The sequence below is a fragment of the Onthophagus taurus genome, chromosome 6 (assembly GCF_036711975.1).
Source record: "Onthophagus taurus isolate NC chromosome 6, IU_Otau_3.0, whole genome shotgun sequence".
Taxonomy (NCBI): domain Eukaryota; kingdom Metazoa; phylum Arthropoda; class Insecta; order Coleoptera; family Scarabaeidae; genus Onthophagus; species Onthophagus taurus.
Window position 1 is genome coordinate 4,946,588 of NC_091971.1, and position 17,051 is coordinate 4,963,638.

Below are 17,051 nucleotides of genomic sequence, written 5' to 3' on the forward strand. Positions count from 1 at the left end.
GTCGAAGTTTGTAGAAATAAAGAATTGATTTTTGGAACATTAAATATTAATTAAATTTGCTTCAAAATGGTTTTTGTTTCATGGTGATATCTCAATTCGTTCTTAAGATATGAAGTTCTAAACTGCATATTTATCAACTTAACCTCAATAACCAAACAGTTGATTTAAAAAGATGGTATTTTCGAGATTTATGGGAACGAAAGAAATATATTTGGAGAGTTGAAACTTCATTAAATTTGCAATAAAACGGTTTTTAAATCATACCCATATCTCAATTAGTTTCAGAGATATGACTTTTTCAAATTTGATATATTTTTTTAACTTGTTATAACAGTGCAGACATACATTAAAAAAGCCATAACGTCGTAGTTTGTAGCAATAAAGAATTGGTTTTTTTTACATTAAATATCAATTAAATTTGCTTTAAAATGGCTTTTATTTCATGGTGAAATCTCAATTCGTTGTTGAGATACAATGTTGTAAATTGCATTTTTATCAACTTAACCTCAATAACCACAAAGTTGACTTAAATTAATTGTGTCGTCGGTATTTATGGAAGCGAAATAAATATATTCGGTGAGTTGAGACTTCATTAAATTTGCAATAAATTGTTTTTAGAATCATTTTGACATCTCAATTAGTTTTAGAGATACGATTTTTTCGATAATATTCTGAATCCATCCCTGTTGTTGCTCCCGTTTAGATCGTTCCCTTTAACCAGAAGACGCCGCCTTTCCTCTACACGGAATGAAATTGTCATTTTCATTCCTGGCATCGCCGTGCGTTTAAAGAGGTGCTTTTTTGCGTGCGCAAGCCAGAGCGTAGCGGTCGTATTGTGTCCCTTCGCGTTCCACGTGTTTCCCTTCCTCTTCACCGTCACCAATACTCTTCCCCAGCATCTTCTTCGCCGTCTCTTCTTCTCGGATGGCATCGTCACGGCACAATTACATTAAAATTTTATGGCATCGACAAGTTACAATTTCGTCCCCACCTCTTTTATACCTTTTTGAAAAAAGATACTCGAAATGACGACGATGAGGTAACGAAGATGCGATGAAGTAACGAGTGATGAAGAAGAAGAAGTTGATGACGAGAACGAGGATGAAGGATAATATTTCAATTGGACCCGTTTTTCTCGGGAACGCGCCTCTCTGATGACTTACTGAGAAAAATGCCTCTTGAGAGAAACTTGGGAGCCGGTTTTCCTTTTCTTTTCATAGTCACTTCCAATTATCGCTTGTTTAGGAGTATTCTTTAGATCAAGTTAAATATCGATTATGGTTTGTATCTCATCATATAAATATTAATAAAAATTGGTTTTAATTAATTATCACAGTGTTTAAGTGACGATACGACGAGGAATTATAACGAGCTCTCGTTGGAATTGTTTTTAACCAGAACGCCTCTGGCAGATGTTTCATATAATATTTTTTAAAACAGGTGTTAGATATAGTTTATTGAGCCCATGTTCACGAAAGCGACGATGAAACGATAAAAATATGAATTATTACAATCGATTAACGGAGAAAAAACATTTAAATTGACTCGAAAAGTGACCAAAAAAGGAAATAGTTAGGCTCCAAAGTCTTGTTTAAATTTAATTAAACGGATAAGCATAAAATATTATTAATCACCCGCCAGATGTAAAAAATATTTACTCATTGAGGAATTAAAAAAAGCAATTATGAGTTATCACGACGTTCCCTGCTTGTGCTTATAGACAATAATGAAAAAGCAATTCGTTCTTCGCTAACAAACAAGCTTGCTAAAATGTCAAACGTCTAATGCCTACGTTTAACGAAGGTCATAGACTGGGAATAAGAACCGGAGTTCGTTCAAATATCGCAATCCATTTACTATAATTAATAATCGGTCAGATAAATGCGCCGTTAAGTTTTATTAAATTACTGGGATCGTCTCTTTACCCATTAAACATTATTGCATACACCGAGGTATTCCTATTCTTTATCAACGTTTCAAATTAAATTTGAAAATCTTAATGTAAGACTGTTATGTAAATTATTAAGATTAATTATTTTTTTAATCCATGGGAAAATCTTAAAAGATGACAAATTACATACGTTTCTTTTCAAACCGGATATACGATAAAAATATCTAGTGCAAGTTTTTTTTATAGACCGTAAAGAAAACTGAGGAATAATCGTTGAGATTGATGAAAAATTACATCACATTATCATTAAATATATTACGTTAATGGTAATGAGATATTGTGTAAAACTTCTTCATTAATAGTTCTCATGAAATAAAACTCATAATAATCTATTACTTACTTATTAAATAATAAAATAAGTTAAAGTTAAATAGAATTAACACTTGCACTATCACTAGAAGTAATACTAGATCTAGAACTAGAATCATTCGGGTTTAGCCGTCTTAATAGACGTAGGGCTAAACCAGATTCTAGTTCAGGTAGTTCTAGGTCTAGTGTTAGTTCTAGTTTTACACTAACACTGTTATTATGTAGAACTAACACTATACCTAGAACTAGAATCATTCGGATTTAGCCGTCTTTAGAGACGTGCGGCTAAACCCGAATGATTCTAGTCCTAGGTATAGTGTTAGTTCTAGTGATAGTTCTAGTTTTACTTCAATGGTAATATGCAACAACTTGGTGCTGAATAACAACTAAAACAAGAACTAACACTATACCTCGCATGATTCTACTTCTTCGTCTAGTGTTAATTTTAATGATAATACTACTGTTAGTTCTAGTTTTAGTTCAATTAACACCGGTCATAAAATCCTTCTTACTTATAATAAAGTAAGTAATAATAAGTAAAAAAAAATTGGGGCAGCTGTATGACTTATTATGTTAAATTTTGTTAAACTTTGGGGTGTTGTTTCTGATAAACTGTACTTCCTTCCCACTAACGACCCATTACGCGGTCTATTCGAGCGTGTTATTTCATTTTTCGAGAGTTGGGGAACTGTCAGGCGTGTAAAAGTGCTGACGTCTGTCCGCGATCAAGAGCATTGCCATGCCATGGCAGGTGCCCCTCTTTACGAGACTAATTTATTTGTTCACCAAGATAGAAAATTGAGCCGACGATACCAATTAATTTTTTTATTTTATTCAATTTTCTTCGTTTTTCTGCGAGTTGAACTGTGCGTCGACTTTTCGAGTTAATTACGCAATTAAATTGTTGTTTTTGATTTTATCGGTGCTAAAAATTTAACTTATTATGTATTCATTATGTAACTTTAAGTTTCACCTTTAGCCTTAGATGTGCAAATTATGATTTATTCTGGGAGGAATATTTATATTATAAATATTTATTCAGTTAATCAAGTATTTTGTTAGGTTTTGATTTAAAAAGATTGTAACATTGGTATTTATAGAAACGAAACGAATATGTTTGGTGAGTTGAAACTTCATTAAATTTGCAATAAAATGATTTTTGAATCATCGCGATATCTCAATTAATTTTTGAGATATGATTTTTTCAAATTTGACATAAGTGGATGAATTAAAAAAATCATAACATTGGAATTTATAGAAATGAAGAAATGATTTTTACAACACTAAATATGACTTAAATTTGCTTTAAAATGGTTTTTATTTCATGGTGATATCTCAATTCGTTCTTGAGATACGAAGTTCTAAATTACATTTTTATCAACTTATCCTAAATAACCACTAAGTTGACTTAAAAAGGTTGTATTTTCGAGATTTATGAAAACGAAAGAAATATATTTGGCGAGTTGAAACTTCATTAAATTTGCAATAAAATGGTTTTTGAATCATTTTGATATCACAATTAGTTTTTGAGATATGATTTTTTCAAATTTCGTATCTATAATCCCAATTTGACATAAGTGGATAAGCAGAAATGAATTAAAAAAATCATAACGTCGAAATTTGTAGAAATGAAGAATTTATTTTTGGAACACTAAATATGAATTAAATTTGCTTTAAAATGGTTTTTATTTCATGGAGATATCTCAATTCGTTCTTGAGATACGATGTTTTAAATTGTATTTTTATCAACCTAGCCTAAACAATTACAAAGTTGACTTAAAAAGATTGTATCTTCGAAATTTATGAAAACGAAATAAATATATTTGGTGAGTTGAAACTTCACTAAATTTGCAATAAAATAGTTTTTGAATCATCTTGATATCTCAATTAATTTTTAAGATATGATTTTTTCAAATTTGACATAAGTGGATGAATTAAAAAAATCATAACATTGAAATTTATAGAAATGAAGAAATGATTTTTGCAACACTAAATATGACTTAAATTTGCTTTAAAATGGTTTTTATTTCATGGTGATATCTCAATTCGTTCTTGAGATACGAAGTTCTAAATTACATTTTTATCAACTTAGTCTAAATAACCACAAAGTTGACTTAAAACGATTGTATTTTCGAGATTTATGAAAACGAAAGAAATATATTTGGTGAGTTGAAACTTCATTAAATTTGCAATAAAATGGTTTTTGAATCATTTTGATATCACAATTAGTTTTTGAGATATGATTTTTTCAAATTTCGTATCTATAATCCCAATTTGACATAAGTGGATAAGCAGAAATGAATTAAAAAAATCATAACGTCGAAATTTGTAGAAATGAAGAATTTATTTTTGGAACACTAAATATGAATTAAATTTGCTTTAAAATGGTTTTTATTTCATGGAGATATCTCAATTCGTTCTTGAGATACGATGTTTTAAATTGTATTTTTATCAACCTAGCCTAAACAATTACAAAGTTGACTTAAAAAGATTGTATCTTTGAGATTTATGAAAACGAAAGAAATATATTCGGTGAGTTAAAACTTCATTAAATTCGCAATAAAATAGTTTTTGAATCATTTTGATACCTCAATTAATTTTTGAGATATGATTTCTTCAAATTTGGTACATACAGGGTGTCCATTATGTATATATGTTGGTAGGTATCAACTTTATAAAAAAACATTTTATACAAAAGTTGTTTAATATTTTATTTGCCATAATAAGACTGCATTCAATTGTTTTTAATTTAGAAAACAAATGAGCAACGAATAACACTTGAAGTTTTTTAAATGGCAATGTACCCTTTTGTTAGGCTCATTTGATAGAGACTTTTTTCTCTTTACGATGACGTAAAATTTTAGTACCGTTATATCAGAAAATTTTTGAAAATAATGTAAAAATTGTTTATTAAGAAAATTTAACTAATAACATTAATCTAGATATCCGAGATCGCCAAGTACCTCGAATTATTGGATATGTACACTAATTTTTCGTTTATTTGTTTTATTTTGTATGTAAATTTAATTTACAGCAATAATTCGTGGTACTTGACGATCTTAAACTTAACCTCAATAAGCACACAGTTGACTTAAAAAGATCGTATCATTGGGATTTATGAAAACGAAACAAATATATTTGGAGACTTGAAATTTCATTAAATTTGCAATAAAATGTTTTTTGAATCATCTCTATATCTCAATTAGTTTTTGAGATATGATTTTTTGAAATTTGGTATATATAGTGCTAAGTTGTCATAAGTGGATATGCAAAGATGAATTAAAAAAAATCATAACTTCAAAACTTGTAGAAATGAAGAATTGATTTTTGGAACATTAAATATCAATTAAATTTGCTTCAAAGTGGTTTTTATTTCATGCTGATATCTCAATTCGTTCTTGAGATACGAAGTTCTAAATTGCATTTTTATCAACTTATCCTAAATAACCACAAAGTTAACTTAAAAAGATTGCATTTTCGAGATTTATGAAAACGAAACAAACATATTTGGTGGGTTGAAACTTCATTAAATTTGCAATAAAATGGTTTTTGAATCATCTCTATATCTCAATTAGTTTTTGAAATATGATTGTTTCAAATTCCGTGTGTATAGTTCTAACTTGTCATAAGTGGATTGCAGAGATGTATTTAAAAAATCATAACGTCGAAGTTTGTAGAAATAAAGAATTGATTTTTGGAACATTAAATATCAATTAAATTTGCTTCAAAATGGTTTTTAGTTCATAATGATATCTCAATTCGTTCTTGAGATACGAAGTTCTAAATTGAATTTAATCAACTTATCCTAAATAACCACAATGTTGACATAAAACGGTTGTATTTTCGAGATTTATGGGAACGAAACAAATATATTTGGTGAGTTGAAACTTCATTAAATTTGCAATAAAATAGTTTTTGAATCATCTCTATATCTCAATTAGTTTTTGAAATATGATTGTTTCAAATTTTGTATGTATAGTTCTAACTTGTCATAAGTGGATTGCAGAGATGTATTTAAAAAATCATAACGTCGAAGTTTGTAGAAATGAAGAATTGATTTTTGGAACATTAAATATGAATTAAATTTGCTTCAAAATGGTTTTTATTTCATGGTGATATTTCAATTGGTTCTTGAGATACGATGAAATTGCGTTTTTATCAACTAAACCTCAATAAGCACAAAGTTGACTTGTACAGATTGATAGCTTCTTGATCAGGGTTGAGGCCAGATTTTAGGGATTTAACTTTGACTATTAGTAAATGCATTGCATGTATGGAATTAGTCATATCCAAAGGAAAAGTTAAATTTTGTGATAAAAAGCTTTCTAAATGACTTGCCAATTCTGCCATAATGAGTTTGAATTTGCATTGGCTAACACTGGAGTTAATTAAAAACGAATTTATGATTGAAGTACTTTTGATTTTGATTTTTTCTAATCAATCAATTTATTATTCTTGTTCTATTTTGACGTCCGTCCGTTATGTATGTTTATGACGCCCCGAATTGACAGAAAAACAAGGATCCCGCCGCGCGCGAACCCTGGTTTTTGGACGTGCGTGTCTTCGGCGTCCGCCGGCAGGTGTCAGCGGGTCGGAGAACCGGCACCAAAGCGGCCCTCTTGATCGACTTTTAGTAGGGCCGGCGCTTCAGCCGCAATATATTAAGTTAATTTAGTGAGCCGGGGCGGCCACGAACGTAACTTTCGAATTTTATGCGATGATATGACGTGTTTATGGCGCATACCGATCCTTCGCGGCACTCCTCATCTCTCCTAAAACTCCACCACCATCCACCATAGCATGACCGAAAGTTATAACAATCCACAACTCTTTTTCTTATTCTTATATTCGTCTTTTAGGTATAAACCCAACTCAAAAAAGAATTTCATCGTAATCCAAATTATTTTTTTTTTAAAGTGATAATTGTTAAATTAATAAAAATTACTCATCCATTCTCCTTTAAAGTTAAGAAGTGAGTAATTTTTATGTTTTTCTTTAAGTACTTATTATCGTTAATTTCTTTTAGCTGATTTAATTTCAAATACCCAGATTGAGGACTAAGTGCAGTTAGACACAATCGGTTTTGTTATTTATCGTAGAAAATTATACTCAATATCAATTTAAAAGGAATGTAAAAGCTCATAAGAAACTCTTTCTAGGAAGGATAAAAAGAGGCTATAATCCAACCAGTCAGTTAAGAGTAATTGGAATCCATTATTAACCAGCTTTGCTTTCTTACTAAACTGAGACAATTTTTTTCGTAATATTGTATATTATTATTTTAATCGTAAAGAAAAATTAAATAAAAAATGAAATATTGTTAGGTTTAGTTGTTATAAAAGCGATGAATAAGATTATAAATAACATCCGCGTGCACACACCTAAATGCACTGTTACGTAAACCCTTTTAATTGAGATGTTATGCCCAGGTAACCTTGTCGATCAGATAATACGGTGGTACAACATCTTAAGAGGAACTATATATTGAGGAAGAGTTGTAAAGTGCGACGCCAGAAGCGGCAGATGAGGCTCATTCTGATCATATCACATTTCCACCACGCCATCTGATACGAATCGAAATAACTTACGGTTTATTTCGCACCTTTATGACAACATTTCACAATTTTTTTTAATTGATGTGTTGCTAAAATCTAACGAGGTATTAGTCGACGTTTCTGTATCAACGATTTTAATTGGTCTCGTTGCGGTTACATTTCCACTCGAGAGATGAGATGTTTTTCATTCTCGAACACGATACACCATACTATTTATTTAAATGGCTTACGATGGATTTGCATTTTGGTTTGCTGCGGATACCGCTAATGCAATTACGTTCTCTAATTATGTCCCTAAACATACTTTGGCATTTAATCAAATCGATCAATTAACATTTACGTGTTGCTTTTAATAAGCTAAGTTATTTGCAATTTTTAACGGAATCGTTTTATTTTAAAAGTTAATATCTTAAAAAATAAAAGATATTTTGAAAATCGGTTTCTTTCATTGGATAGCCTATAATTTATATAATAAGTGCTGATAATTTCATAAATATTTATTGAAATCCCGATTTTTTATGATTTTTTGAAAATAATTGTGTATCCTGAAAAATGGCAATATGTCTTGTTGCGTTTAAACAATGATATCTCGAAAACTAAAAGATATTTTTAAAATCTGTTTTTTTTCATTAGAAAGCTTATAATTTATGTAATAAGTGCTGATAATATCATAATGATTTATTAAAATCCCGATTTTTTATGATTTTTTGAAAATAATTGTGTACCCCGAAAAATGACAAAATGCCTTGTTGCGTTTAAACAATGATATCTCATAAACTAAAAGATATTTTGAAAATCGGTTTCTTTAATTGGAAAGCTTATAGTTTATATAATAAGTGCTGATAATTTCATAATGATTTATTGAAATCTCGATTTTTTATGATTTTTTGAAAATAATTGTGTACCCCGAAAAATGACAAAATGCCTTGTTGCGTTTAAACAATGATATCTCGAAAACTAAATAATATTTTGAAAATCGGTTTTATTCATTGGATAGCTTATAATTTATATAATAAGTGCTGATAATTTCATAAATATTTATTGAAATCCCGATTTTTTATGATTTTTTGAAAATAATTGTGTATCCTGAAAAGTGACAAAATACCTTGTTGCGTTTAAACAATGATATCTCGAAAACTAAAAGATATTTTGAAAATCGGTTTCTTTCATTGGATAGCTTATAATTTATATAATAAGTGCTGATAATTTCATAATGATTTATTGAAAACCCGATTTTTTATGATTTTTTGAAAATAACTGTGTATCCCGAAAAATGACAAAATACCTTGTTGCCTTTAAACAATGATATTTCGAAAACTAAAAGATATTTTGAAAATCGGTTTCTTTCATTGGATAGCTTATAATTTGTATAATAAGTGCTGATAATTTTATAAATATTTATTGAAATCCCGATTTTTTATGATTTTTTGAAAATAATTGTGTATCCCGAAAAATGACAAAATGTCTTGCTGCGTTTAAATAATGATATTTCAAAAACTAAAAGGTATTTTGAAAATCGGTTTCTTTTATCGGATAGCTTATAATTTATATAATAAGTGCTGATAATTTCATAATGATTTATTGTAATCCCGATTTTTTATGATTTTTTGAAAATAATTGTGTATCCTGAAAAATGGCAATATGCCTTGTTGCGTTTAAACATTGATATCACATAAACTAAAAGATATTTTGAAAATCGGTTGCTTTCATTAGATAGCTTATACTTTATATAATAAATGCTGATAATTTCATAATGATTTATTGAAATCCCGATTTTTTATGATTTTTGAAAAAAATTATGTATCCTGAAAATGACAAAATGCCTTGTTGCTTTTAAGCAATGATATCTCGGAAACTAAAAGATATTTTGAAAATAAGTTTCTTTCATTGTAAATCTTATAATTTGTTTAATAAGTGCTGATAATTTCATAATGATTTATTGAAATCCCGATTTTTTATGATTTTTTGAAAATAATTGTGTATCCTGAAAAATGGCAATATGCCTTGTTGCGTTTAAACATTGATATCTCATAAACTAAAAGATATTTTGAAAATCGGTTTCTTTCATTGGATAGCTTATAATTTATATAATAAGTGCTGATAATTTCATAATGACTTATTGAAATCCCGATATTTTATGATTTTTTGAAAATAACTGTGTATCCCGAAAAATGACAAAATACCTTGTTGCCTTTAAACAATGATATCTCGAAAACTAAAAGATATTTTGAAAATCGGTTTCTTTCATTGGATAGCTTATAATTTATATAATAAGTGCTGATAATTTCATAAATATTTATTGAAATCCCGATTTTTTATGATTTTTTGAAAATAATTGTTTATCCCGAAAAATGACAAAATGCCTTGCTGTGTTTAAACATTATATCTCAAAAACTAAAAGGTATTTTGAAAATCGGTTACGTTTATTGGATAGCTTATAATTTATATAATAAGTGCGGATAATTTCATAATGATTTATTGAAATCCCGATTTTTTATGATTTTTGAAAGAAATTGTGTATCCTGAAAATGACAAAATGCCTTGTTGCTTTTAAGCAATGATATCTCGGAATCTAAAAGATATTTTGAAAATCGGTTTCTTTCATTGGAAAGCTTATAATTTATATAATTAGTGTTGATAATTTCGGAATGATTTATTAAAATCCCGATTTTTTATGATTTTTTAAAAATAATTGTGTATCCCGAAAAATGACAAAATGCCTTGTTGCGTTTAAACAATGATATATCATAAGCTAAAAGATATTTTGAAAATCGGTTTCTTTCATTGGATAGCTTATAATTTGTATAATAAGTGCTGATAATTTCATAATGATTTATTGAAATCCCGATTTTATATGATTTTTTGAAAATAATTGTTTATCCCGAAAAATGACAAAATGCCTTGTTGCGTTTAAACAATGATATTTCTAAAACTAAAAGATATTTTGAAAATCGGTTTCTTTTATTGGATAGCTTATAATTTATATAATAAGTGCTGATAATTTCATAATGATTTATTGAAATCCCAATTTTATATGATTTTTTGAAAATAATTGTTTATCCCGAAAAATGACAAAATGCCTCGTTGCGTTTAAACAATGATATCTCATAAACTAAAAGATATTTTGAAAATCGGTTTCTTTCGTTAGATAGCTTATAATTTATTTAATAAGTGCTGATAATTTCATAATGACTTATTGAGATCCCGATTTTTTATGATTTTTTGAAAATAACTGTGTATCCCGAAAAATGACAAAATACCTTGTTGCCTTTAAACAATGATATTTCTAAAACTAAAAGATATTTTGAAAATCGGTTTCTTTTATTGGATAGCTTATAATTTATATAATAAGTGCTGATAATTTCATAATGATTTATTGAAATCCCGATTTTATATGATTTTTTGAAAATAATTGTTTATCCCGAAAAATGACAAAATGCCTCGTTGCGTTTAAACAATGATATCTCATAAACTAAAAGATATTTTGAAAATCGGTTTCTTTGATTGGAAAGCTTATAATTTATATAATAAGTGCTGATAATTTCATAATGACTTATTGAAATCCCGATTTTTTATGATTTTTTGAAAATATTTGCGTATCCCGAAAAATGACAAAATGGCTTGTTGCGTTTAAACATTGATATCTCAAAAACTAAAAGGTATTTTGAAAATCAGTTTCGTTTATCGGATAGCTTATAATTTATATAATAAGTGCTGATAATTTCATAATGATTTATTGAAATCCCGATTTTTTATGATTTTTTGAAAATATAAATAAATTGCTTAACATAAAAAAATGAGGAAATGTCTAAACATTAATATCTCAAGAACTAAGAGATATTTTGAAAATCGGTTTCTTGCATTGGAAAGCTTATAGTTTGTATAACAAGTGATAATTTAATAACTAAATATAATTTATTAATGATTTTTTGAAAATGATATTTCTAAAAATGAGAAAATTTTTTCATTGAAAACCTTATAATTTTTATAACAAGTGACAATGTTTTATAATTTTTTTCGAAGATAAATATTTCTCTATCACCGATTTGAATTGATCTCATTGCGGTTTCATTTCCACACTGAAGTTTTTTCATTCTTGCTATTTATTTAAATGTGTTTGGTTTTAATAAGTAGAATATTTCGAAGTTATTTGCAATAATTAGCGGAATAATTTTATTTCCAATTTTGCCAAACAGAAAAAAACGGTTAAACAACAAAGAAAATTCTTGAATAATGATTCAACGTAGAATAAATTTTATGTCTCTTAAGGAATTCAAGGTAGGTATGTATTCAAAATAAAAAAATGGTAAAGATTGAATGAATTAAAAGAACAAACTTATCATAAAAAGTTTTTAAACTAACGCAAATAAACATCTTTAAAGTTCTTTTGTTTAGTCATTTAATTATTATTACACAAACACCACTAACTCCTTTTTATTGTCATCGCGCTCGCCGACCTGTGAAACGAACTTTTAATTACAAAGTGAATCATCGTATACAATTATTTAAAGTGTATTTTAAAAAGAAACTTATTACATAACCGCAACAATATAATCCGATATTTTATGGCCAATTATTCATCTTACGTTTTTAGATACATTATAAATTCAAATTTTATGTGACGTCATCGTGGCACTTAAATTTGAAAATAAACTTGTGGGTAGATTTCAATAATTTTTTTTATTAAGAGATCAAGGTCGATTACTAATTACATTATCATCTAAATTAAATTTCCACGCACCCATGAACACGTTGCGGATAATTGGCGAAATATCGATCTATCATGAAGTCTTGTGGTTCGTCGCTTGATCGACTATTTGGGTCTGTTCTTGCAATTTTCGAATAGTACTAGAAAGACCGGTTATGACAGACGCGTGACTAAGCACCTGCTTCCGGTACGCTGAAAACCAACTAAGCTAATAAACTTTCCCCTACGCTTTAAGTTTCCATTCCTAATACTTTACCGATTCTTGACCGCGTTTCCTAAGCACACACAAGCCGCTTTTAACCACATTTTTGAACGGTTTCAAACTATAGCGGAGTTGCGATTAAAGTTCGTTCCCTTTTCCCCGCCCACGAACTTAATTAACTTAATTATAGCTTATCTGGGAGTGTTACGGTGAAACGCGTTCGTAATCACGCGTAATTGTCCGAAGACAAGGAATCCCATAAGACCAGACGATACTTAAAAAAAGAAAAAGTTTTACTTTAGTAGAATTATAGTCTTAGACAATGAACTAAATAGAGTTTGAGTGGTGGTGACGGTAATTCCGTGTTTTCCATTTAAAGTACTGCTATTTTAAACGTTTTATTTACAGTTACATGTTGTACATCACGATCCTATTTTATTAACTTAATTTATTTTTAACTTAACCTTTTCACTTCCTGATTTTATATATTTTTATTTTTTGTTGCAGAACCTAATAGAGCAGAGATTAGTTCGGAGGGTATGGGAGTATCGGAAGAGATGGCACCGAATGCTGGTTCCGAACCAAGACCGACCGTTCCAGACCAAAGCGATGGTAGTGACCCTGAACCTGATGAGTTTGCACCGAAACGGAAACAGAGGCGGTACCGGACGACATTTACTAGTTACCAACTGGAGGAATTGGAGAAGGCTTTTTCTAGAACGCATTATCCAGATGTATTCACGAGGTAAGATTCTGTATTTACTACACCAATTCAAACGGTTTGGTTCTTTGTTTCCTTATGTATCTAGCTGCATTTTCAATGTCCCTTAATACACCCATGTGTTCCCCCCAAACTTGTTTAAAGGAAAAGATGTGCAAATTGACATTTAGTTCATTCATTAATATTTGGTCATGCCTTATATTGTAAAAATATATATTCACTATCTTCAAAAATTTTCAAAATGGACAGCAAATAAAAATTTAGTAGTTCTACTATTCTACATTCTAGTATTCCTTACAGTGGTTAAAATTAAATTTATAATAATTTTGATGGATTTCTGGGCTTTCCAAATATATTATAGCGATTTAGTAACATTTTCCAAGAATTTTCAAAGTCAATCAAAACGTTTTCCAAAATTTCAGAGTACAGTGAAATTCTCCTAACTCGAATCACTAAGAGAGCGCAAGAAAACTTCAAGTTATGGAGAATTCGAGTTAGAGAAAAAATAGTAGAATGCCTTGTGTTTAAACGTAGATATCTCAAAAACTACAAGGTATTTTGAAAATCGGTTTCTTTTATTAGAAAGCTTATAATTTGTTTAACAAGTGTTGAAAATTTCATAATGATTCATTGAAATCTCGATCTTTTATGATTTTTTGAAAATAATTGTGTATACCGAAAAATGACAAAATGCCTTTTTGTGTTTAAACATTGATATCTCAAAATCTAAAAGGTTTTTTGAAAATCGGTCTCTTTTATTGGAAAGCTTATAAATTGTTTAGCAAGTGCTGAGAATGTCATAATGATTCATTGAAATCTCGATTTATTATGATTTTTTGAAAATGAGTTGAAATAGTAGCTTAACCCGAAAAATAAGCAAATATCTTCCGATGATTGAAAACTAATATCTCAAAAACTAAAAAATATTTTAAAAATCGATTTCTTTCATTGGAAAGGTTATAATTTGTATAACCAGTGCTGATAATTTCATAATGATTTATTGAAATCCCGATTTTATATGATTTTTTGAATATAATTGTGTATACCGAAAAATGATAAAGTGCCTAGTTCTGTTTAAACCATGATATCTGAAAAACTAAAAGTTATTTTGAAAATCGGTTTCGTTTATTGGAAAGCTTATAATTTGTATAATAAGTGCTCATAATTTCATAATGAATAATTGACATTCCAATTTGTTATGATTTTTTTAAAATGAGTTGAAATAGCTGCTTAACCCGAAAATTGAGCAAATATCTATTGACGTTTAAAAATTAATATCTCAAGAACTAAGAGATATTTTGAAAATCGGTTTCTTTCATTGGAAAGCTTATAATTTGTTTAATAAGTGCTGATAATTTCATAATGATTCATTGAAATCCCGATTTTATATGATTTTTTGAATATAATTGTGTATATCGAAAAATGATAAAATGCCTAGTTCTATTTAAACAATGATATCTCAAAAACTAAAAGGTATTTTGAAAATCGGTTTAGTTTATTGGAAAGCTTATGACTTGTATAATAAGTGCTCATAATTTCATAATGAATAATTGACATTCCATTTTGTTATGATTTTTTTAAAATGAGTTGAAATAGTTGCTTAACCCGAAAAATGAGCAAATATCTTTTGACATTTAAAAATTAATATCTCAAGAACTAAGAGATATTTTGAAAATCGGTTACTTTCATTGGAAAGCTTATAATTTGTTTAATAAGTGCTGATAATTTCATAATGATTCATTGAAATCCCGATTTTTTGAAAATAATTTATTGTGTATCCCGAAAAATGATAAAATGCCTAGTTCTGTTTAAACAATGATATCTCAAAAACTAAAAGGTATTTTGAAAATCGGTTTAGTTTATTGGAAAGCTTATGATTTGTATAATAAGTGCTCATAATTTCATAATGAATTATTGACATTCCATTGTGTTATGATTTTTTGAAAATGAGTTGAAATAATTGCTTAACCCGAAAAATGAGCAAATATCTTTTGACATTTAAAAATTAATATCTCAAGAACTAAGAGATATTTTGAAAATCGGTTTCTTTCATTGGAAAGCTTATAATTTGTTTAATAAGTACTGATAATTTCATAATGATTCATTGAAATCCCGATTTTTTGAAAATAATTTATTGTGTATCCCGAAAAATGATAAAATGCCTAGTTCTGTTTAAACAATGATATCTCAAAAACTAAAAGGTATTTTGAAAATCGGTTTATTTTATTGGAAAGCTTATGATTTGTATAATAAGTGCTCATAATTTCATAATGAATTATTGACATTCCATTGTGTTATGATTTTTTGAAAATGACTTGAAATAGTTACTTAACCCGAAAAATGAGCAAATATCTTTTGACGTTTAAAAATTAATATCTCAAGAACTAAGAGATATTTTGAAAATCGGCTACTTTCATTGGAAAGCTTATAATTTGTATAACTAGAGCTGCTAATTTTATAATGATTTATTGAAATCCCGATTTGTTATGATTTTTTGAAAATAATTGTATCCCGAAAAATGACGAAATGTCTTGTTGTGTTTAAGAAATGATATCTCAAAAACAAAAAAATATTTTGAAAGTTAGGTTCTTGCATTGTAAAGCTTATAATTTGTATAATAAGTACTTAGCATTTCATAATAATTTATTGACAATCCAATTTGTTATGATTTTTTTGAAAATGCGTTGAAATATTTGCTTAACTAGAAAAATGAGGAAATGCCTTCTGCTGTTTAAAAACTAATATCTCAAAAACTGAACGATATTTTGAAAATCCGTTTCTTTTATTGGAAAGCTTATAATTTGTTTAATAAGTGCTGATAGTTTCATAATGATTCATTGAAATCCCGATTTTTTACGTTTTTTTGAAAATAATTTGTATCCTGAAAAATGACAAAATGCCTTGTTGTGTTTAAATATTGATATCTCGAAAACTAAAAGATATTTTGAAAATCGGTTTCTTTTATTGGAAAGCTTATAATTTGTTCAATAAGTGCTGATAATTCCATAATGATTCATTGAAATCCCGATTTTTTATGATTTTTTGAAGATAATGTTGAGTTTAAACATTGATATCTCAAAAACTAAAAGATATTTTGAAAATCGGTTTCTTTTATTGGAAAGCTTATAATATGTTTGATAAGTGCTGATAATTTCATAATGATTTATTGAAATCTCGATTTAATATAATTTTTTTGGAAATGATGGTGATTCTATGCACTTGTTTCTAAAGCCAAATTGATAGAATAGTTGTTTTTGCTTCTAGTATTGGCTCGTGAGTGATGAGGTTGGTTCCTATTTGGTCTCATTTGGAGATTTTCCTGGTTTAGATATCATAATTATTTCTGCAATCTTCCATTATGTTGGAACATGTTTTAACCGGAATGGTATACTGATCAGTTAGTTTTGGATAACTTTCCTTTAGAATTACTTTACTGCTTAACGTAAGTATTATGGAGGAGTGATATCCTTTTTTCTGCGCCTTTCGAGATTTAGCCCTTCTTCTGGGTGCAATAGTTTTGAAGCGATACTAATAAAGAATTGTAGTAATTTGGGAATTTTATTTCTGCCAGTCGGCCAGTATCTTCATTTTCCAGTTAAGTGAAA

General features: G+C 28.4%; 1 protein-coding gene across 1 annotated transcript in view; it reads left to right on the forward strand.

Annotated features, from left to right (window-relative positions):
- The window catches only part of LOC111421103 (homeobox protein aristaless-like), a 123,825-nt gene that overhangs the window by 75,869 nt on the left and 30,905 nt on the right, over window positions 1-17,051 (forward strand). The window contains exon 3 of the mRNA XM_023054237.2: window positions 13,233-13,470. Within this exon, the coding sequence (XP_022910005.1) occupies window positions 13,233-13,470 (238 nt within the window). The remainder of the gene's footprint in view (window positions 1-13,232; window positions 13,471-17,051) is intronic.